This window comes from Camelus ferus, chromosome 32 (assembly GCF_009834535.1).
Source record: "Camelus ferus isolate YT-003-E chromosome 32, BCGSAC_Cfer_1.0, whole genome shotgun sequence".
NCBI lineage: Eukaryota > Metazoa > Chordata > Mammalia > Artiodactyla > Camelidae > Camelus > Camelus ferus.
The window spans coordinates 1,452,769-1,475,896 of record NC_045727.1 but is presented as its reverse complement, the minus strand read 5'-3'; the positions used below and the strand labels follow the sequence as shown (position 1 = coordinate 1,475,896).

Here is a 23,128-nt window from a genome sequence, read left to right as displayed (position 1 = left end):
TGCTATGGAGGAAAAATAAAGCAGGATGAGCGGTTTTAGTGATTACGAACAGAAGGTGTCATCTGAAACGACATTTGAAAAGCCCTGACGGATGTCAGCGAGCAACTCAAGCTGAAAATACGGTCCCAGCACCTAATAGCTGGTCAGTAAAAGTTTGCTGAGTGAATGTGCATGTGGACAAATCAATCCAGTGGTGAGCACAGGAGTGAGAAGATACAGTGTTCGTGCTTAGGTCTCTGACCCAGCGTCCTCGGAAGTACTAGGATGACTGTACCAGGCAGTGGCTCCCCATCGTCGGCCTGTTTTGCACGACTGTTAACCTGGGGCTCCCGGGCTGCGGTGCTTTTCTCTCCATTCTCTCCAGTCCCACTGTCCTTTGGCCGGGACGCGGTGTTGTGCTGCCACCTGCCTCCAACTGGCGGGGAACGTGAGAGAGCCTGGGCAAAATCCCTCCCGCCCAAATGCCTGCTCGGTGTGGAAGGACGCCCCGAGCCGAGGCGGCTGCGCGGGACCGATGGTGCTGCTCCAGCCTGGCTCCCGCCGTCCGCTTTCATCAGCCAGCGCTCGGCTTCCCACTCTCCCGCCGCGAGGGCGCCTTTCCCCGCCCTCCGGAACTTTGCGGCTGGAGTGTGCTCTTCCCCGTCGGCCCTGTTGGCGACCGGAAGCGGAAGTGCTTGCTGGCGGCACCCGGGAGGTCTCCGGGTGGTGGCTGCAGCGGCGGCGGAGCGCGCCATGGAGCACGTGACGGAGGGTTCCTGGGAGTCGCTGCCTGTGCCGCTGCACCCGCGGGTGCTGGGTGCGCTGCGGGAGCTGGGTTTCCCGTACATGACGCCGGTGCAGGTACCCAGCGCGGGCCGGGGGGAGAAGGGCCCTCCGTGCGCAGGGGGCAGGTGAGGAAACGGAGGCTCAGGGTGGGCCAGGCAGCCGCTTAACACGGCCGGTAGGTGTTAGAATTAGGACTCGCATCCTGGAGTTTTCGCCCAGGCTAGGACTTTCGCCACGTCTTCCTGCTGCCCAGCCTCGAGGGATGATTAGTGATCGGCAGGCAGAGGCGGCAGGCGGCGGCGCACCTGTGCCAGGGTCGTCACAACACTGCCCCCCGCCCCCGCCCTTGGGTGCTCGGGTATAAGTGCCCGGTACATATTCTGGCCCTGCCCACTCTAGCTGTGAGACCTCAGGCAAATGATTTAATCTCTCTGTGTTCGTTTCCTTTCTCTGTGAAATGACGACAGTAGTGTTACCCGACTCAGAGGGTTGTTGTGAGGTTACATAAAACAATGTTGGACACGTTATGGGCGCTCGATAAACATTACCTGTTGTCATCATTATTTTGGGGGCTAAGTGAAGCGTCCTGCCCTGATCTGTTCATTTATCCAAGTAATTTATTCTGGACATGCGTGTATCAGGTACTCTTTCTTAGGCTCTGGGGATTTTGCAGTGTTGGTTCCCACTCCTGGGCCTTGTTTTCTGAAGCAGCAGAGAGAGAAGGGAGTAAAGGAATGAGGTTAATTTCGGCTGCTGTTGAGTGCTATGGAGGAGACAGTGACGAGAAGGTACAGGATAGGGAGTAAGACGGGGCGTTAGGAAAGGCCCCTCTGAGGCGGTGGCATTAAACTGATACCTGAATGACTGAGAAGGAGCCGCTGTGGGGTTACTGGGGACAGGATGTTCCAGCAGAGAGAAATACCAGTGCAAATACTCTGGGGCTGGAAGTGATCTTGGAGGGACAGCAAGAAAGCCTTTGTAGCTGGAGCATCATGAGAAGTGTAAGAGACAAGCAACCTGGATGCTCGACTGCACAGGGTCTGTCTTGTAGGAGTTTGTACTTTCTTCCAAATGCAATGGGAAGCCATCTTCCAGGGGAAGCTGCAGGAAGGGAAGGGATGTGACCGCTGTGTAGAGGATGGACTTGCGAGGAGTCAGAGAAGAAGCAAGGTCAGTTAGGCCATTATCAAGTTAGAGGTGATGGTGGCTTGGAGTAGAGAAGAAGCAGTGGATACTGAGAAGTCAATTCCGAGATAGCTTGAGGGTTGCTGAGGGACCAGGCATCGGGGCACGCAAGAGGAATGTAGAGGGACCCTGAGGTTTTCGTCCTTGGCGACTGAGTGGGTGGTGGCATCATTTAACAAGATGAGGAAGGCTGGGGTGGGGGTGGGGCAGAGGGGACAGGTTTCAAAGGGAAAATCAAGAGTCCCAGATGCCAGCTCAGCTCACTTCCGCTCCACGCCGTCTGTGTAGACACCACTGCTGTGTTACCTGTGAGCCAGCCCCTCACAAAGGCTGCCTCTGAAGACTCTGCTGAGAGTCCACTTTATGGTGGGGTCCAGTGTGACCAAGGTCAGCACTGCATTCCTCAGGCTTGGGGCTTCATCTCTGGAGTCACGGCATCCTCTAACCAGGGCTTTGCCATCTCTCTCTTCAGTCTGCAACCATCCCTTTGTTCATGAAAAACAAAGATGTTGCCGCGGAAGCGGTGAGTACCTTGTGTAAATGCAGCCCATCCTCCTGTTTTCCCTCCAGAATGACCTGTGAGGAAAAGCAAACCAAAACTTCCCCCCTTTTCAGGTCACAGGTAGTGGCAAAACACTCGCTTTCGTCATCCCCATCCTGGAAATTCTCCTGAGGAGGGAAGAGAAGTTAAAAAAGAGTCAGGTGAGGAGAGCTGAGTCATCAGAGAGTTCACTGGTCAAAAGCTTGAAAAAAATAAGAAAAATTAAATACAGCCTGTCCCCATTACTTGCGGAGTCTGTATTTATGAATTTGCCTCCTCCTTAAAACTTATTTGTAGCTCCCAGAAGCAGTGCTCGCTGTGCTTTCGTGCTCCTGCGTGGACTTGCGTGGGGCAGTGACAAATTGAAGTCACCTGTTGGCATGTTCCCAGCTGAGTCTGAACAGGATGAACCTCTGCCCTCTCTTTCCAGCCCTCAGGCTGCACACAAGTGTCTTTTTCGCAGTCTACTTACTGCTTGGTTTTTTTTATTTGGTGGGGGGGATGATTTCACTGTATAAAATGACTCCCAGACACAGTGGTGAAGCACTGTCAAGTGTTCCTGAACGCGAGGAGGCTGTGATGTGCCTCAGGGAGAAAATCCACGTGTTGCTAAGCTTCATCCAGGTGTGGTAACAGTGCTGTTGGCCATGAGTTCAGCGTTGATGAATTAACAGTATATAGTAAATAAGGTGTCTGTTTATTTGATTGACGTATAGTTGACTTACAAAATAAGGTGTCTTTAAACAGAAGTATACTCAAAATCAGCTTATATATTGACAGGGTGACAGAAATGTGACCAGAGGCTCACAGGAACCTAACCCTGTTTCCCCAGGAGCAATGGCCCAGTATCTGCTGGACCATTGCCAAACAGCGTTTGTCGCCACTCTGTAGAACAGGACTGCTTTGAGTAGTGAGAACGGAGTAATTCAAACTACAGTTGACCTTTGAACAACACGGGTTGTTGGACTGGGCAGGTCCACTTGTACGTGGAGTTTTCCAGTAGTGAATGCAGGTCTACACAATCTGAGGTTGGTGTGATCCTCAGATGCGGAATGGGGATACGGAGGAACCAGACTGGTTATACGGAGGGCCGACTATAAATAATAGGCAGATTTACGACTGCAGAGGCTTGGCGCCGCTAACCCCCGCATCATTCGAGGGTCAACTGTCTGATACGCACTGTGACCAGATGCTGCTGAAAAAGCCCCGGAAGTGCTGCTTCTCTGGGAACTTTGCTCCATGAGCTGGAGGGCGTGGGTGACCTCGTGTGAGTTTGGCTCTGAGCCCCGAGCACTGCTGATCCTGTCCTTTCCCCCGACATGGGCAGGTCGGCGCCGTAATCATCACACCCACGCGGGAGCTGGCTATTCAGATAGACGAGGTCCTGTCCCACTTCACGAAGGCCTTCCCACAGTTCAGGTAAAGTGGACGCAGGGTCCCTGTTAGCCGCGGGCTGTGATTTTTGCCTGACCTGCTCACCCGTTTCTCGTTTAGCCAGATCCTCTGGATCGGAGGCAGGAATCCTGGAGAGGATGTTGCGAGGTTTAAGGAGCACGGGTAAGATTGCTTTCTCTTACTCATTTCTTTGTTTGCTCTTGCACTGAACCCAAGAGGAATCGATGCAGAATCTGGGCCTAATCGGAACCTCTCACCTTCAGCAACCTTCTCCCCACAAAAAAAGGGTTTTCTTCAGGCCAACCTCCCATTTTGCTTGTGGGCTCCTTCCCACGTGGTCCTGATGAACATCCCCCCTGGAGTCTCACCTCCGCAGGGGAGAAGGGTGTCGGAGTGCGGGTCCCGCTCTTCCCGGGCAGAGCATATGGGGCTTCGGGCCCTTGCTCTTCTCACTCTGGGCGGAGGGATACAAAGCTTGGTGTCTGGAATCCCAAAGATCCCCAGATCCAGGGAGTTTGGTCAGTGTGAACTTTGTTTGCACAGTGGAAACATCATTGTGGCGACCCCCGGCCGCCTGGAGGACATGTTCCGAAGGAAGGCCGAGGGCCTGGACCTGGCCAGCTGCGTCAGGTCCCTGGACGTCCTGGTGTTGGATGAAGCGGACAGACTTCTGGACATGGGGTTTGAGGCGAGGTACTGGATTTTGGACTTCATGGGCTTTGGGTGGCAGAGGATGAAAAGGAGACCAGAATGGAGTTCTTCTGTCACTCCTTGACTACCTCTCTTAGCCACATTTGCATTTCAAATCATCAGGTGGTTTGATCCTTCAGATTCTACCACACTGAATTCCAGTTCTTTTATCTTTGATGTTCTTAAGATGTGTTTTCCTTCATGGTTTCTTTAACAGTTTTTGTGTTTTTTAACAAATAAATAGCTTTATTGGGATATGATTCCTATTACATAGTTCACCCATATAAACTATACAGTTCAGTAGTTTTTAGTCTCAAAAAGTTAATTCTTAATTTCACTCTTTTAATTGCACTCTATTATAAAGCATAATTATATGCTTAATATTGGAGAAACCTTGGGAAAACCAGAGTATGAAGAAGACATAAAGATCGCCCATAATCTCACCTCCCAGTAGTAGCTACTATAAATATTGTGATGGCTTCCAGTCTTTTAAAACACCTGTTTAGTATCATAAAGCACCATTTGTTGATTATGCTGATAAAGGAGTGGTTAAGAGGAGCCCTCTTTTTTTTTTTTTTTTAGTATAAACACCATCCTGGAGTTTTTGCCCAAGCAGAGGAGAACGGGCCTTTTCTCGGCCACTCAGACGCAGGAGGTGGAGAACCTGGTGAGAGCAGGCCTGCGGAACCCCGTGCGCATCTCGGTGAAGGAGAAGGGCGCCGCGGCCAGCAGCACCCAGAAAACCCCTTCCCGCCTGGAGAACTACTACATGGTGAGCATGGGGCATTCTCGCTGATTCCTGCAGTTCAGTGGTGACGCGGACTGGGCTCTGAGGTTCAGCATGGTGATTGTGGGTACAGGACCGTGCTGTGTACTTGAAATTCAGTAAGAGCAGGTCTTAAGGGTTCTCACCAAAAAATAGAAAAGGGAACTAGCTGAAGCGATGGAGGTGTCAGTTAACTCGATTCCGTAATCACCTCACAGTGTACACATACATGAAGCCACCACATTGTGCACCTTCAATATATACGTGCTTAAGTATATATAATTTTTTTGCCAGTTATATCTCGGTAAAGCTAGGGAAAAAGTATTATAAGCTAAAGCGATTTACTGAAAGAATTACTAATTTTCTTTTACTTGAACTGCTTTCAGTAAGCTTAGTTCTGGTTTTTCTTTTTAAATGATCAACTATAATGTTTTAACAACTTACTAGATTTTTGTGTTTCTATTTACTTGAAAAATGATGTAATTTTTTTAAACTTTTACTGCCTGTATGTTTTATCAATATGTATGCATTCGTATTCCCACTAATAGATGTTAACTCTTAGCAACTATAACAAATAAGCAAGCAAAGAATAATAATGAGTGCTCTAGGGATTAGCTTTCAGTTTGCTAGGAAACTAAATCTATAAAGTGATACCCTGTGGCACATATTAAAATGCATTTGGGGACAGAGCTCGGACACCTGGTGTGTGTGATGATACTTGTCATTGAGCAAGTAAGTGAATAAGTTAATGTCGGTGTGACTGTATTTTAAGCATAGTCTCCAAGGACGGTATGTATGGGCCTCCTACCCGCAAGTGATCATACGTTTTCAATCTCTACACGTGCGTGGGCGTGCTGGGTGCAGGCGCGGGGAACCTGGGTTCCCATCCCATTAGTATGAGCCTGAGTTGGTGGACGGCACAGCCAGACATGCAGGTGAAACACAAAACCAAATGCTAGGCTCTCTGAAGGAGGCTTTGTTGGGTGACAGTGTTCTGCTCTGTAACCTAAATGTTTGGTATTTTTGATTTGCAACTGGGAATTGCTGAATTTGCAGCAGTAAATCCTTACCTGTAGTTTCCTCACAAGGCAGTGGGAGGGCTTTTGGAAAAGTGATTGTTAGCAACGAGGCTGCCCGTCTTCAATTCTCTCCCGTCTCTGGGTCGGGCCAAGAAGCATCTAGAGAGGATGGTCAGCCAGGGTGGCAGCGCCATTTGGGAACTGGGAGAACCACAGGCCAGTGTCACTGCTGGACAAGGCACATCTAAATCGTGCGTCCCTGGCCAGGGGACGGGGCTTTACTTTTGGCTGAGAGGGGCCCCTCAGCTCCTGAACACGGTGACATGTTCACAAAGCAGTGGGCTCTTTCCACACCAGTGTCCCTATTGCTGTGGACCGTGAGGGGTGAGGGAGAAGGCTGCTGGCCTTTGTGCCAGTTCATGGGGGGATTGAACGTAGAACAGAGTTTGCAAGTCAGGAAACTATATCTGGTGCCGCTGCCTCGAGGGTATTTTCGCAATCAGACCTCGTTGTTTCTGCCCGAGGCTGGGTCTGCTAAAGCCAGGAGGCTGGCTCTTCCCTGGGGAGGGAGGGCGTGGTGGGAGTGCAGGGGTGAATGAGGGCGCCCAGGTGCACATCCGGGATCTGGCCCTTCCTAACTGAACTAGGGGAGCTTCCCAGTTCCTCACCTGGGATGTGGGGGCTCGAGTCGCACCCTCTTCACAGCCTTGCTGTGAGGACTGGTTTGCTAATGCAGTCCCTATGAAGGCTTGCAGGCCGGTGCTTGGTACGTGGTAAGCACTAATAAATTAGCTTCGGAGCCCACTGTGGCTGCTGTTGATCCTGCTCTTCTGCATTCATTTAAGTGACTATGTTTAGAGATGTCTGAGTGTGAGACAGAAATTCCAAACTGAGGATTTGGTTTTGGTGAAAATAGAGGGAAGGCATTCAGGGGGATATAGAGGCCCCCAGTTTAGGGGCCTGAGTGGAGCGCTTGGTTGTCTGGAGTCTGCTTCCATGGAGGTCTGTGCAACGGTTCTGTACATTCTGCTCTGGAAACCTGTGTTCACCTTAGAGCAGTGATTTCTGAACCTGGCTGTGCCTCAGAACCTCCTGGGAGCTCGTAAATGACACAGGTCCAGTTCCAGACCCACCTAGTTGTGATCTGCATGCTGTGTCCGAGAATCTGCCTTGTAAAGATCTACCCTGGAGACGGCGCTGTGGCGCATGGTACTGTCTGCATGCTGGGATTTGGGAACTGCTCACTGCACAGGTGACCCCCCAGGCCGCAGTTACGTGATTCTGTAACTTAGGTGTGTCAGCTGCACGGGCTGCTCTTCACCCTGTAGACTGCCCGGCAGACGGAGTAACATTCTGACCAACGTCTGTCCTTTTCCTGGAGGAAATTAGATTCCTTAGAATTTAAGGTTGAAACTGAAAGTAGCTATGGGGTTATTGTTGTCAGCAAATTTGTTTTTATTTTACTGGTTTTCCTTTTTGTTTTGCAGGTGTGTAAGGCAGATGAGAAGTTTAATCAGCTGGTACACTTTCTTCGAAATCACAAGCGGGAAAAACACCTGGTCTTCTTCAGGTACCCCTTCTGGACTGTGGTAGCAGAGTCCGGGCTTCAGCCACAGTCAGAGTGTGCGCGTGCGTGTGCCCTTCAGCTCTGGGATTCCCTTTAGGTTGCTTCTCTGTTAGGAATGCGTTTGGCTGCTACTAACTGAAAACCCGACTTCTGCAGCTCAAGCGGAGGGGTTTATTTTTCTCCTCTTTAAAGAGTCTGGAGGTAGGCAGGTCCTGACGTTGGTTTCTGTCCCAGCAACATCAAGGCCAGTGTTCCTGCCACTGTCTTGGCCGTTCCTTCTTGTTGGCCACCTCCTAGTTTTAAGATGACCACTGTAACACCCACTGTCACCTCTGCACTGAAAGCAGATAAGGGAGGAAAGGCCGAGAGGGGAGGAAGGGCAGTGTTGGCTATATCCGACCCTTTTAATCAGAAGTGCAGAAGGCTTTCTCAGAACCAACCCCTCCCCAGCTGACTTTGCTTTCATTGTATGGGCCAAAGGTGGGTCAGCTGGGCACCTCTCACTCCAAGAGGTGGGGAAAATGGGAAGCTGTCCCAGCCTCTGGAGGAGAGGGAGGTGAAAGGAGGAAGTGGTTGGGATGGCGTTTAATCAGCCAGTCTGGGGTCTGCCACACGGGAGGTTTTGTCCTGTTGTCAGAATGCAAGAGAGGAACAGATGTGTGCATGCTTTGGACTGCTTTTTCTCCTCTAAACATACCTGTGGTCTTTCTTTCTTTCTCCCCTCCCCTTCCCTATACCAAAAGAACTTTATGTTTCTTTTCCATCCATCATTTTACCAATAAAATGCATTAGCTGTACTGACCCACAGTTAGAAATACAGCCTGGTATGTACACACACACACAAAGCTGAAACAGATTTCACAAAACTACACTTGCCTAGGAGGGACACATTCTGATGCTTTTTATTTCGTTCTAATTAAAAAAGAAAAAATGCTGGTCCAGACTCAGTAAATTAATTTCAGGACCCACCAGATTGCTTTCAGGACCTGTGGACTATGACCCTCAGTATGTAAAACTGCTTTATCATGCACTGATGTGACTTGTGGTGGAAACAGCGAGCAGTCTGGTAGCAGTCACTGAGAACAGTATTTAAGACAGAAGTACCTAGACAAGAGTTGGCCCAAATTGGACTCCTGAGCCTGGGATAATGGGAAGAACGCTGGAGATGGAATCAAACCTTCCTTTTGGTCCTGGGTCTGCCACTCACCCGTATTTCCTCTGTAGCTTCAGTTTCCTCATCTGCAAAAGGATGTGACGTCACTTTGGAATCTCTCAAATAAAAAGAGGGATGAGGGGCTTAGGGTGAACTGTATTAGAAGAGTGGTGCGCAGGGAGCTCACAGACTCCCTCAGGAGAAGTTGGGTGCCCAGCCCCTAGGGAGGACAGGATCTGGGGGGCCCAGAGAGCTCTGTGGCCTTCTCTAGGGCACGGCCTCACTGGGATGATGCTGCTCCAGCCCCTTTTTGTCCTCGACTAAGGTCCAAATATGTAGCGGAAGGACCTGATTGGTCTAACTTGGGTTATCTGCACCCTTGGGAGTCACTGGGGAAGCAGCAGTTCCCCAAAGGAAAAGGAGTGAGACTGTTTGTACTTAGATGTCACGGTTTTCGTTGTGAAGGATGACTTCACTGTAGTTAGTTTCTCAGGGGGCCAGGGATGGGAGTACATCATTGGGGTTTTAACTCCTGCTCAGAGGGTTTTGTCAAAAGATGAGCCTCTCACTGGCTGAGAGCTCAGCTGTGGATGATCTCTACGGCCCTTCTCCTCAAGAGGACTGGGTCATTCCACTGCATCCGGTGCTCGCGCCCCCCTCCCCCAAGTCGCCGAAGGACCAAGACAGCCAACGGCTCTAAGCCCTCTCGCCCCTCTCGCAGCACGTGCGCCTGTGTGGAGTACTACGGAAAGGCCCTGGAGGCCCTGGTGAAGGGCGTGAAGATAATGTGCATTCACGGAAAGATGAAATACAAGCGCAACAAGATCTTCATGGAGTTCCGCAAACTGCAGAGGTGGGTCCGCTCCCTTGGAGGTGGAGATCTCCAGCCACTCTGCTCTTCCGCCGGGTCGCTCTGCCTCGAAACCTGCACGTGTCGTGGCCCTGCCTGGAGCCATCTTCCTCCTCTAAGCTGGTTATCACGTCTTCTCCGTGAAGGTGCCCAGATCCCCTCCCTCCACCCTGACCCCATGACACTTGGCTATACTGACTTCCTTACTTGCCCGTCAGCTTCCCTGCTAGACTTCAGGCTCCGTAAGATCAGGAACCTGTGTGTTGTGCTTCTCCTGGCTCCCCCAGTGTTTGGCTCGGGGCCGGCCAGTGGGGGTTTGGACAGCTGTGTGTTCAGTGGGTGGACAGAGCGGATAGAAAGTCCGTTGAAGGCTACACTGTAGGGAACTGGTGTTTCTACTGACCGTAACTTGATTCTGTTTGTGCACAGAGATACCTTTCTGTTTTTCTTAATCATTGGCTGTTAAAAGCAATCTTTTAGGCAAAATGACAGACCTGACTGCTAACCACCTCAGGCTGGGAGGGAAAATTTCATGTTTTTAAATGGCTGCCAATGATTAGACTAAACGCAGTTTCCTTCCCCACCAAATGGAAATACGCTTTTTTAAAAACTCCTCTCCGTGTCTCCTCCCCACCTGCTGTTTTCACGGGGAATTTCTCAAGTCCTGGAGATGCTTAGGGGGAAGAAAAATCAGAACGTTACTGTTACTAAATATTTGCTTCTGTGAGAGGTTCTGCAGCCTGAGTATCGCTGTCGTCATCACCAAGATCAGAACAGGCTGCTGGCTGGTGGTGGAAATGGCAGCCTCCTCACTCGAGTGCTTTTTTCCTGTTTTCCAGTGGGATCTTGGTGTGCACTGACGTGATGGCCCGGGGAATAGACATTCCCGAAGTCAACTGGGTGCTGCAGTACGACCCTCCCAGCAGCGCAAGGTACCGCGTGACAGATGTCCCCTCTGTCCAGGAGTCCCGCCTAACGAAGTGAACCCTGAGTCAGATACACTTAGTGACGGTTGTTAAAACATTCTCTGAAATAGCAAAAATAGGCGAACCGGTGAGTGAGGTATTTTCAAATACTTTTGAAAGTTCTTGCAGAAATGCATGATAGAATGTTTAAAGGAAGACAGTACGTACACCGTATGTGAAAATTCCAGTTATTCTCCGAAGGCAAGCCTGCGCTCCTAATGAAAGCCTCAAAACACATGAGAGGCCTGTAAATACAGACTCCTACGCAGACAGTTGTTACTTCCGGGTGGGGGCTCACAGGTCACTTTCGTTTTCTTTTTTATACGTTTCATTGTTTCCCAAGTTTTCTGCTGGGACCATGTCCTCCCACCGGTATCATCAGAGCGGCAGAAATTTAACTTTTATAGTTCACAGTAGATGTGTGACACTCTTACCTGGCTTGCAGTGTGTATTTTAATCAGCAGCTCTTCTAACACCAGTAAGTGGCAGGGCTGGGGTTGAGCCGTGGATTCTGGCGGCTCCTCGTGTCACTTTAGATGCATCCTCTGCACGGCTGCAGACCTGCCTGGGCTTTGCTCAGCCACCATCGCGTGTAACCGTGGCCCCGTCCCGTGTTGTTCGCAGCGCCTTTGTGCATCGCTGTGGCCGCACAGCCCGTATCGGCCACGGCGGCAGTGCGCTCGTGTTCCTCCTGCCCATGGAAGAGTCGTACGTCAGCTTCCTTGCCATTAACCAGAAAGTAAGCCGTCTTCCTTTTCCATACAGAACACCCAGTGCCGGGGTGGTTGGACTTCTTTTCCAGCAGGTGGTCCAGAACTTAGATTAGCGGTTGCAAACTCACAGGGGCCAGGCTGGTGATGTCAGTGGGGAAGCTGCTGGCTTTATGTCTGTGGAGAGGCTCCAGGGTGGCAGCCACTGCCCGGTCCCAGCTGAGTGTCACTACCTGGGGACACGGACCTAGTGTTGCCATATTTTCCAACTAGAAATCACGATTGTTACATAAAGTCTGATTTTAAACTTTTCTTTAAAAAATTTAAAATACTTTCTGGATCAAGTTAAATACTTGGGTAGTATTTGGGCTTTAAGACTAAAATGGATTGTTTTACCTTTGGTTTTATTGGCTCTGGCTCTGATGGGGTAGCCTTGGGGATGAAGTGATTACAGCCAGAGAGTGACAATGTGGTCCCTGTGCAGTGCCCCCTGCAGGAGATGAAACTCCAGAAAAACACAGCAGACCTCCTTCCAAAGCTCAAGTCCATGGCCCTGGCTGACAGAGCTGTGTTTGAAAAGGGCATGAAAGCTTTTGTGTCATACGTCCAGGCTTATGCGAAGCACGAATGCAGCCTCATCTTCAGATTAAAGGGTACGTTGTTCTCTTAATTGTGTCTCCATCTGAGACATCTGATAGTTTTATAAGTATTACAAGTATGAAACCATTTTGTCTTATAAAAATGTGAGTCCTGTGTCAGGGTTCATGTTTTGTAAACATTTAAAAGAAAGCCTTCCTTGGTTTGAGTAGACAGAGAATACACTGGCTGTTGAGTATTCCTTTTTAGTTGAAATGAAATAATTCTAATTAAAAAGAACATTAGATCGTTTGGTTAGAAAAAATTATATTGCCGGGAATACTCCATGGGTTGATGCTTGTAATCCTACTCTGGGTGCGCTAACGCCGGTGTTTTGGTTTAATCAGATCTTGATTTTGCTAGTCTTGCTCGAGGTTTTGCCCTGCTGAGGATGCCCAAAATGCCAGAGCTGAGAGGAAAGCAGTTTCCAGATTTCGTGCCCGTGGATGTCAATACAGACACCATTCCATTTAAAGATAAAATCAGAGAAAGGCAGAGGCAGAAGCTACTGGAGCAACAAAGAAAAGAGAAAACAGAAAATGAAGGGAGGAAAAAGTTCATAAAAAATAAAGCTTGGTCAAAGCAGAAGGCCAAAAAGGAAAAGAAGAAGAAAATGAATGAAAAAAGGAAAAGGGAAGAGGTAAAGTTCGCAGTTTTATTATTTAAATACTCAACGTAGAATTCTGGATAAATTTCACTGTAGCAGGTGATGGTCTTCTAATGGGAGTCGCATAGGAGTCTCAGATTTCTGTTTCACGGGTGGCTCGGGCGGGGAATGGGCCGTTTGTGGAAGCTGATCTGAGCACATGTGGTTCCTGGTTAGAAATGGCTGGTCTCACCTAGCACGCTGTGGCTGAGGAATGCAGCAGTTTGTCGGTCTCTTCTGCCCTTAGGGTTCTGACATTGAAGATGAGGACATGGAGGAACTGCTTAATGACACAAGGCTCTTGAAAAAGTTTAAAAAAGGCAAAATTACTGAAGAAGAATTTGAGAAGGGGCTGTTGACAAGTGGCAAAAGATCAGTCAAGACAGCAGATTTGGGGATGTCAGATGCGGAGGATGACGGCTGACTCCCACCCCTCAGGTGAAAGGCTGGAGAGCGAGGGGAGGACAGAGAGCTGGCCCCACTCTCGCGGCCGGCCGGCGTTTGCTCTCTCTGAGAATCAGAACTTCAGGAGACTCCCGAGAAGAATCGCCTCTCCGAAAGCTGTCACTTCAGACTGGGGAGGTATGAGGGCTGCACACTCGTGTTTTACTAAAAACGCACTGGCTTTGAAGAAGCCTGGCAGAAGAGAATGTGAGATTCTTTGGGTGTAAATAATAGATGTCAGTATTTATTTTGATGGGTCATTTAGAATTAAAGAGCTCATTTTTTGGGTGACTTTTTTATACCTTTTTTTAACATAAAGATACTGAAGTAGGCTTGATTTTAGGTCTTTTAAAGTTCCTCAGTGTTTCCAGGCGCCTGCCTCCCTGGCATCCTTGGCCCCAGGCATTAGCTTTAATCTCTCCGATGTACCGCACAGAACCCCCCCACAGCCCCAGCACCGTTTTATTGGCGGGGATCTAAAAAACAGAGAAGGCAAGTCATTCTGGGAAAGAAAATTACAATGCCTTCTGTTGAATGAACTCTATTTCCTTCTAACTGATTGTGCCTTTAGCGTATGCAGGGGGCCGCCCAGTGTCTCCACCAAGATGGATGGAGCGTTTGGGTCTGGGGTCAGCTTGCAGCACTGATGCAACGCCATAGCAAAATCTTTCATATAATTTATTTGAAAAGATGCTGAATTTGTTCCCAAGAACAATTGTAAAAAGCTGTTCAGGATCCAAACATGTTTAAATTCACATCTTTCACAGATAGAGAATTTAAGTTTACAAATGTTCTGGAAGGCGTCTTTGTAAACGGTGAGCTGTGCAGGATGCTGCTGCCAGAGATGCCGCCCCCGCCTGCCTTGGGCTCTCGTAGTGGTTTCCTCTGTGGATCCGGATCCTGTTGCAGAGGTGGCAGCCCAAAGCTCGAGTTCACCGCTGGAAGCCTGACACACATTCCTGAGCGCTTCCTGCCCTTCTCATCCCACACTGCATGCAGCCTGCACCCGGGGTGGCCGCCGCTCAGCTGCTGAGGGGCGCCTGGCTCTCTTAGGCCTGCGTGCCTCATTGATGCTTTCGGCAAATCAGTCTGGAGTGCGGGGAGCTGGAGGGAGGGGGGCAGGCACATCTTCTTTAGTTGGTCAAGTAGCCAACAATCCAACTTGTATTTCTGGAAACTGGAAATGGATGAAAGTGTCTGGAAACTACAAGCACAATCTAGGTTGGGTTTTATAGGAACCATGAACATATTTTAGATGGAACTGAAATGAATTAAAAAACTCTCCATGACTTATGATTTCAAGTCCTTAGTCTATAAAACGTCATAAGAAACAATTCAGTTTTGGCCTGGCTCACCGAGGGGTCAAGAGGCTTCCCAATTCCTCAGCCGCACGCCGGCAGGAGAGGACCCGGCGGTTACAGGTACAGCTTGATGAGTTCGTCGCTGACGGCTGAGGGCGTCAGCACCCCTAGGTCTGTGAACAGCAGGGTGATTAGGGAAGGGGAGGTGTAGTCGACCCATGGGTGCTCCTCTCTGAGATCCTGTCCAGTCTGTGCAGACTTCAGAGTATCTGCCTTGTACTGAGGAGACAGGAAGCACTCGTTAGTCTGCTTGCCCAACGTGTTGAGGGCTCTGAGCTGGGGAGACCTGGGCCTGGGTAATCAGTGTGCCACTGCCTGAAAGCGCCCCGGGGAAACGGGGAGCAGCTGGCTGTGCATCGCACTGGTGGGGAGGGCCGGGCGTGGCGTGGGTGAGCCAGCTGGTTAAAGAAAAGCTTCACGTGTTCCATTGATGCGCTGGGTTAACTCCTCAAGGCCTCTCGAGACCACTGGAGCATCTGCAGAGCGCTTACTACATGCCGGGCACCACGCTGAGCTCTTCCCGTGGTTATGTCTACATCATCACAACTCTGATAGTACTATCACCCTACTGCGCACGTGACCGAAGTTCACAGAGCTTAAAATGAAGGACTTGCCCAAGGTCAAGTGGTTAGTAAGTGGCGGGGATGGCAGAAGGGCCCAGACACTTGACCCCCAAACTTCGACCATTACCCACCAGCTGTCCCTGCCTCCTTGGCCCATACCTAGCATGTCAGTGAATAAGGGAAAGACTGAAATTCTGGGGACAAATTAGACCACCAATTTATCTTTGTATCCTGAGTACTGGAAAAAATAGCAATGGGAAGTGAGTAACTTCCTAGAACATTCTTAGCACTGCGTTTTTTCAAAGACTTCAGTTTAGACTCAAATGCCCCTTCAAATATGTAAAACTTGCCTTAAACTTATCCGGGACATCTTGCTGGTTTAGTGGGAAGAGCCGTACGAACTTGAAACTTTCTGCAACAACATAAAAAGGCTTGTTCTGTGCTTTGGCGCACACAGCCATCTGGTTGGTTCCAATCTGGGAAGTCAGAAGTGGAGAAGGATGAGATCTTCTAGCACAGCTGAAGTGGAAGCAACAAAGTGTATGAGTGGATGTAATATGTGTAACTCTGGCTCTGGAATTAAAGAGGACCTTTTAAAAAAGAAAACAATAGACGTTGCTCCAAGAATATACAAATGGCCAATAAACACACAAAGAGATGCTCAAGATTCTTAGTCATTAGAGAAACACAAGTCAAAACCACAACAGATACTGCTTCATACCTACTGGGAGGGCTATAATTAAAAACACAAGTGTTGGCAAGGGTGTAGAGAAATTGGAATTCTCGTAGTTTGCCGGTGGGAATGTAAGATGGAAAACAGTTTGGCGGATCCTCCAAAAGCTAAACTCAGAAATACCATATGACCCAGCAATCCCGTGTTTAGGTATGTACCCCTGAAGAACTGAAAACAGGAACTCAGATAATTGTACACTCATATTCACAGCAGCATTAATCACAACAGTCAAAAGGTAGAAACAATTCAAGTATCCATCAACCCGAAGAATGGATAAGCAAAGGTGTTTCCATGCAGTGGGACATTATGCAGGCATCAAAGCATGAGGTCCTGACACAGGCTCCAATACAGATGAGCTCTGAAAACCTCATGCTAAGTGAAATAAACCCAGCTCAAAAGGACAGATACTGTATGATTCCACTTATATAAGGTGCCTAGAATAGGCAAAAATCACGGAGGCAGAAGGGTTGGGGGATGGGAAAGAAAAATGGAGTTTTACTTAGTGGTGACAGTTTCTGTTTGGGGTGATAGAAAAGTTTTGAAAACAGACAATGGTAGTGGTTGAACAACAATACGAGTGCAATGAATGCCACTCTATCCTGAAATCTTCCCATGTTAAGCAATAGAGAAATTTTAAGACATTATATTGATGTCATCACTCCATTAAAAAGAAAACCCAACCAAAAAGCCCAATGCCATCAGAGCATACTTTGCGAAAATACAAATTATATTCCAACTTACACAGATCAATCTCAAAAGCGGACAGAAATCTGACCAGAATCTGACCACTGCAGTGACTCACGGGAACTGGGACCCGCTGGCTGCAGGGGTGGGAACTGCAAGCCAGGCAGGTCAGAGGAGCGGTGCTCCCACACAGTGCCGGGTGCGCTCCCGCGTCCAGCAGCACGCCCCCACGCCCTTGGAGCACGGATGCGCCTACCTTGTTAATAATTCCTCCGTTTTCAACAACGCCTTCGGCACCAACTATAACAAGATCCACCTTCTCCATGATGTAGCTGAGGAAATTAAGAACAAGTTTTTATGCTCTCTTTGCTCTGCTCTTAGTAGCATCATCACCTCCAAGATGAATACTCCCATTTTCACCAGGGTAAGTTCCTCTCCTAACTACCTTTCTCCCAAAGAGCACCGAGTACCTGAGACAGCCCCCGGCACAATTACCAGCTCTGCTCCAGGACCACTAACACCCATTTTGATCACGACACCATAATAAGACGTATAACTCACGCTGCCACCCAGTACATGCGCATGTATGTGTGTAACTGAAGTAGGAACTTCATGAGCTGGTATTTATCCTTACTACATGTGGCACACTCTATTTTTTTGTTCTGCTTCAATACAAACAAAACAAAACTTTAAAAACCTGAAATGATCTGAAGTTGGAAAAATGTGTTATGTAATTCAAGAATCTTGCAGGTAAGGGAAGGCCAATTTACCTTTTAGTATGAGCAATTAGTAGGATTCTAAAAAATGCTTACTTAAAAATTTTTTTTTTTGTCGTTGGGGTGGGTAATTAGGTTTACTTGTTTGTTTGTCTGTAGGTACTGGGGAGTGAAGCCTGGACCTCGTGCATGTTAGGCATGCCCTCTACCACTGCGCTATCCCCTCTCCCTAAAATGGTTGAACACCTTCCTAATTTCCTTAATCATCTCCTTATGTCTTTTCCTTCCAAGGGGTTATTACTCTTGTTTTCTCTTGCAAGGCACGCTGACGATCCATGGAGCGTGCCGCTTCGGTTTTAGAAGGAAAGTTCCATAGGTGACACAGAATCCCAGAGTGACACCAAAGACAGCCTGTGTCTTCAGATGAAGCGGGATCGTGGATCATGAGTGCTGACCCTAAGCTGACCTTTGCACCTTGCTCTTAAAATGCACCACGATACTACGTAAGTGACTCTCAGTCTCCCCAGCATCCTACAGCCCTGTCTTCTGTGTACGCTACCAAGACCTTATAATGAGCTTGCTGGTTTAACACAGCCGTCAATTAAGAGGTAGGACGCTACCCAGTCCAGTTTTGTGAATGGGACTCAAACCTTCCATTTGAAACCCTGCTCCAAGCCAACCCTGGGAGGAGGTGAGGAAACCTGGGGCAGGGGAAGCTGGGTGCTTACCCCACAGCAGCATCCAGGACCACAGTGACAGGGACGTTGAGGTGGCAGAGTGCTTTGGCCATTTTCTTACTGAAAATAACATTTTGAGAACATTAGAAAAACTCCAAGAAAGTCCCACAGTGGTGTATGGTGAGTCACTTATGTTGGACGATGATAAAGCACATTAGCTTGAAGCTCAGTTAATATTAATGGATGAAGGGGTAGATCCCAAGACTCTGGACTAAGGAAACAAGAATTTGGGGTCTTTAGAAGGAAGTATGTGTTTCAGGAAAACTGTACTCTTGGGGACTCCAGGTAAGAGATGCAAATTCAGGGAAAAAAAGGGAGTTTTCTTTTATGTTGTGGATAAATAGGAGATATGCATTATTTATTCCTTGATAAAAATCTATCGATTGCTGTCCCTCTGATTTCAGTACTAAATAAGACCCCTAGATCCTGTACTGTGACCTACTTCAAGTTCACGGTGATTTTTCTTCCAGGGGCAGGAACGGGCACTGCTGAGGGCCATGCTGACTGGCTGGCAAATGGGGTAAGGGAGGGGGCATGCTCTGGCTCCTCTTACAATGGATTCTAATCCTCAGTTTACTCTTGTAAAGGACTGCTGGGCACATAACCAAATGGAAAGATACTTGCCCTGATAGATCAGGCTGTGACTCCGTAATGTACACGCTGAAACGCTTCTTGGCCGCCACGGCTGCTTCCAAGACCCTCAGGACCACTCTGGAGTAGGCGTGAGTTAATATTCTCTGTGGACAGAGAACGCTCTGTCAAAAGGGCAAACTTCCGGTGCTCCCCAATCCTCTCTGCTGCCTAGTGCATGTTCCTGGTACCCTGAAGCTTCTCCGTGTGCTCTCCTACAAATCACCTGTGACCAGAAAGGCGCTCCTTGAGAGTACACTGAGTTTGAAGCCCATAGGCAAGCTGAAAATGTTTTCTGCCAGAGGAATATGAGTCTCCTCTACCCATAGCAAGTGCAGAAGTAGGATCTCCACGTGGTGTTACTCCCAGATACGCAAGCTTTTCTATTTGGAGGCTCCATTAGGTTCGTTTGGGTTGGTTTCCCTAATTCTGAGACATGGTTTGCACCCTTGGGCCGACAGGCACCAGGCAGGCAGCATAAAGAAGTGCAGCGGGCCGCTGGGGCCAGCAGCACAGTGGCAAGGCTGAGCTCCGGCTGCTGTCACGTGGGCCCGCTGTTGCCAGATCATCTGATTTTTCCACAGGAGCTAAAAATCCAGTATTTCAATGTTGGCTAACTAATTTTTAAAAATTTACAAATACTGTTTGGGAGTAAACACACAATCCATCTGTAGACTGGGTACACTCTGCAGACACGTAGATGTAATCTCCGTTCTAAGGAGCAGCGCAGAGGACTGTGTCATGTAAGACAGGTGCACGCAGCTCCCGAGCTCCTTTCTGAACCTCACCCGAGAGCTTGTTATAAATGCAGGTTCTCAGGAGCCCCCAGACTGACAACCTGCATTTAGTATGATCCCCATGTGGTTCATCCGCAGGTTCAAACTGGAGCAGCTCTGCTCGAAATTTAGCCAAAATAGCACTGATGCAGGTGGTTCCTACACATTCAATTACGGTAGAACAAATGAACCCCGCAGGACGCTGACGGCGCAGTGCGTCTGCAGGAGAAGGCCTCGGCAAGAAGTGGTCACAACCTTGCCTCCTCTTGGCCCCAGAATGGCTGTTTGCCACTGGCTTTTGTACAAGCTCCCCACCATGCGCCATTTACTTAATAACACACTTCAAAGTTGGGAAGAGGGTAATAAAACAGGAAATGATTTCAGAGTCCAGATGCAAGTAAATACTTTTATGGCCGGTGGAGGCTTAGCTGGTGGGAGAGACGTCACACAAGTGTAATTACCCCTTGGCTGGGAGCCTGACTTAACCTACAGCTCCTGTCTTAGCTTATAAACACTGGGCAGCTTTGCACCTCTGTAACCACATCTGGAGTGAAGATGAAAATCTCAATCTAGTGCTAACGTTCAGCAGGAAGATAGTATTAACTCGTGACAAAAGCTGTTCTGTGTTGATCTAATTCAGATTAACTTAGTACATATCCAATAATAACAAATACCGCTTTAGTAAGACACCTTATTAAATCAAGAATCATCCCTGCTGTCCCAGGGGCTTTCTCTGCCTGTTTAAGATGACAACCGTCCATGACAGTAATGGCTGCATTTACACAGGGCCTACTCTGTGCTGGGCACAGTGCAGAGTCCTCACACATGCCATCCCATTAATCCTCACAACAGCCCTATGAGCTAGCTACTATTATCACCCTTATTTAACAGATGAGAAAACTGCAACCCAGAGAGGCTAAATAACTTGTCCAAGGTAACACAGCAAGTAAGTGGCAGAGGCAGGATTTTATCCCAGGAGTCCAACTCCGAAGTCCTTGTTCCCGATTACCGCACATGACCAAGATCTACTCACCGCCCCATCTTTGATGAAAGTATGGCACAGATCTGCGATTTTATTTCTCGACAGTGATATTCTCTGCAGAAAAATCTCTCCCCGCTCAATCATGATCTTTTTACATTTGGAGTAATCCTAGGAAGAAGAGAGCAAAATGAAGGGAAAGAAAGGATCCAGGTAAGCTGAGAATATTTGTGGCCAGAGAAACAGAGGGTAAAGGAGGGCAGGCAGGGGCTCACGGAGTATTCCAGGGAGGTGAGGCTGATGAAGCGCAGGAAGAGCTCCCCGCCTGAGGACACAGCCACGGAGGAGTCCACGCCGCACAGGGTTTCGATGGCGCTGGTGAGGTTCGCTCTCAGGCCCTGGATCGTCTCCCCTGGGATGAGCACAGAAGGAAGGTGATGTTCATTTTAGTATCACATCCCCTGGATGCGTCTGTGATTCATTCATTCATTCAAGCAATGCTTACTGGGTGCAGGCTGTATGCCAGGCACTATTGAAGATGGCAGAGATACATCAGTGAACATGACAGACAGGATCCCTGCTCTGATGGAACCCCCTTCCAGTGGGAGAGGCAGACAGTAAACAAGCACATAAAGGAACAATCAAGGTAATCACAGAATGACATGAAGACAGAAAAAAAGAATGATGAAAAAGGTAGAGCTCCTTGAGAGAATTAACAAGGACGGCCTCTCAGAGTGAGGGCCATTTAAACAGAGATGTGAGTAAGAAAGGATCTGGCCGCATAAAGATCCAGTGGGAAAAGTTCCAGATGCAGACTATAACAGCACAAAGGCCTCAAGATGGAAACAAAGTTGGTAAGAGAAACAAAGAGAGGCCAGAGTGAAGCACAGTTCAGTGAGGGACAGCAGGGAAGGAAGTTAAGTAGCAGCGACAGAAGAGGTCTGCGGTGTGGTGAACATAAGGCTCAGGTGTTTGGATGTTATTGTAAGTACAATGGGAAGACACTGGAGGTTGTCTTAGAGCCATGCACCTCTAGGCCAGCCCTTTAAGTTAAAGAAGGCTTTGTTGTTGTTATTATTATTATGCTTATACCCAGATGCTTACATTTAGGATGTCTGAATTAGTAGTGATCACAATGATGACATTAATACCAGAGTTTATAGTGGAATATTCTCTATAGCAACTATAAAGAATCTGCCACAGGACAGAAGCTCAATAAACACTTGTGAAGCCGAACTATGGCTATAATTTAAGCTTCATAGTTAACCTGATATAAAAATGGTCATTCTTGATTCAGAGTATATTTCATTTGAGAAGGGGGACCCTTTTGATGATGACTTGAGGGCTCTCTTGAAGTCAAAAGGAGGACTGAAATGCAGGGAGAAGCAGAGCTTGGGGCTGCATTACCTTCTGCAGGCACAAGGGTGTCTCTCACTTTCTACACTTCTGAGTTATGAGCTGACTTTCCTAATACCCCGAGTGCTTGGGGAGGACCCTCTTTACCTTTGTCTCTCCTCAAATACTCCAGCAAAGTCCGGATGGCAGCTACTGCTGAGGCCATGTCAGGATCTTCTTTCATCTGAGACTTAAAGTATTCAATTAACTCTGGAAAGGGAGAAAAAGTGATTCATCAAATTCATTTAGCAGGATGGACGATCAGAGAGCTTATCAATGACTAGATCTTAATAAGCAGACAAATTTTTAAAATATTAACTTTGCAGGGTGTTTGGCTTCAGGGGTACCATAAATGTTTATGGGAACAGGGATTACATCACATCACTATTTGCAAACTCTTTCCCATTTTGAAAAAGCTATCCATGTACAATGGCATAAAATTTAAGCTCTATCAAATGACAGTGAAAGGTCATTCTCCTCTTTATCCTTAACCCCAAGTCCTGAAAGAATCCCAGAGTCATCCACCTTACCGACTTCTCCTGCACCCCTCCAGTCTATGCCAAGTTAAGCCTATTCACCGACATAAACGTATACACGTATGTGTATGTAGAGGTCCACCCCGCTATTATTTTTTACATGAAAGGTACAATATATATTAGTTTGCCCTTGTCCTTAAGTTAATAAAACACCTTGATAAGCACACTAGATGAGCACATCAAATACGCCCTTTCTTTTAAGTACCAAATCCAACAGGGCAGAGTCTTACTCATACTTCACATATGAGAAAATCAAGACTGCACACTTCGTCCGAAGTCTCACTTTTTGGAAGAAGGCACTGGAAAGCGTGGGGAGAGGGGGTGTATGGGGATACCCCCAGGACCCATTCCCTGGATATAGGAGCAGCGAAAGAGTTTTAGTTGTGACTCGAGGAACCACATCCAGCCAAACAGCCTGAGCTCGGAAAGGGACCTCTCCCGGAGCCCAGTCTGGACGTGCGAGGTGGAGGGAACCCTGCGCGGCTCCGCTTTAGGCCCAGCAGGCCCGTCACATCCCGCCTTACCCTTGGAGTCCATCGTGCCCTCCGGACCGTGGAGCCCGAGGGGTCCAGAGCTGCCCTCCTTGCCAGGATGCGTCCCGCAACCGCGCGGGCTCCGAGCCACAGAGACTGACAGCGCGCGGCGCCACTCTGCATTCCACTTCCGGCGCTTTGGAGGCGGGGCCG

At 48.5% G+C, this 23,128-nt stretch overlaps 2 protein-coding genes across 6 annotated transcripts; one reads left to right on the top strand and one right to left on the bottom strand.

Moving 5' to 3' along the window:
- The first annotated feature begins 446 nt into the window (after positions 1–446).
- DDX55 (DEAD-box helicase 55) lies at positions 447–13,623 on the top strand. Of its 5 annotated transcripts, none has more exons than XM_032471721.1 (14): positions 663–840; positions 2,423–2,473; positions 2,566–2,652; positions 3,819–3,910; positions 3,986–4,048; positions 4,430–4,579; positions 5,159–5,348; positions 7,849–7,931; positions 9,803–9,934; positions 10,771–10,863; positions 11,521–11,635; positions 12,091–12,259; positions 12,590–12,882; positions 13,136–13,623. In XM_032471721.1, the coding sequence occupies exons 1-14, from the start codon at positions 733–735 to the stop codon at positions 13,310–13,312; spliced, it is 1,803 nt and encodes a 600-aa protein (XP_032327612.1). In that variant the 5' UTR covers positions 663–732; the 3' UTR covers positions 13,313–13,623. The 5 variants fall into 5 exon arrangements, with proteins under 5 accessions (XP_032327613.1, XP_032327612.1, XP_032327615.1 ...); XM_032471725.1 differs by having other exon boundaries at positions 713–840; positions 2,358–2,473; XM_032471724.1 differs by lacking the exon at positions 13,136–13,623 and having other exon boundaries at positions 12,606–12,763.
- A 371-nt stretch (positions 13,624–13,994) lies between these two features.
- On the bottom strand, positions 13,995–23,127 carry EIF2B1 (eukaryotic translation initiation factor 2B subunit alpha). Its single transcript, XM_014553763.2, has 9 exons — positions 22,967–23,127; positions 22,015–22,116; positions 20,787–20,923; positions 20,566–20,682; positions 18,751–18,863; positions 18,118–18,186; positions 16,930–17,005; positions 15,607–15,732; positions 13,995–14,912 (listed from the first exon to the last, which is right to left on the bottom strand). The coding sequence occupies exons 1-9, from the start codon at positions 22,977–22,979 to the stop codon at positions 14,748–14,750; spliced, it is 918 nt and encodes a 305-aa protein (XP_014409249.1). The 5' UTR covers positions 22,980–23,127; the 3' UTR covers positions 13,995–14,747.
- Position 23,128: the final 1 nt, after the last annotated feature.

Coding starts and splice junctions, on each gene's coding strand:
- DDX55 (XM_032471722.1), top strand. CDS start 462: ATGCCTGCTCGGTGTGGAAGGACGCCCCGAGCCGAGGCGGCTGCGCGG. Junction 841..3,818: donor CGTACATGACGCCGGTGCAG/GTACCCAGCGCG, acceptor CGACATGGGCAG/GTCGGCGCCGTAATCATCAC. Junction 10,864..11,520: donor GACCCTCCCAGCAGCGCAAG/GTACCGCGTGAC, acceptor TGTTGTTCGCAG/CGCCTTTGTGCATCGCTGTG.
- EIF2B1 (XM_014553763.2), bottom strand. Junction 20,683..20,786: donor TCACCTCCCTGGAATACTCC/GTGAGCCCCTGC, acceptor TCTTCTTCCTAG/GATTACTCCAAATGTAAAAA. Junction 18,864..20,565: donor CTTTCATCAAAGATGGGGCG/GTGAGTAGATCT, acceptor CTCTGTCCACAG/AGAATATTAACTCACGCCTA.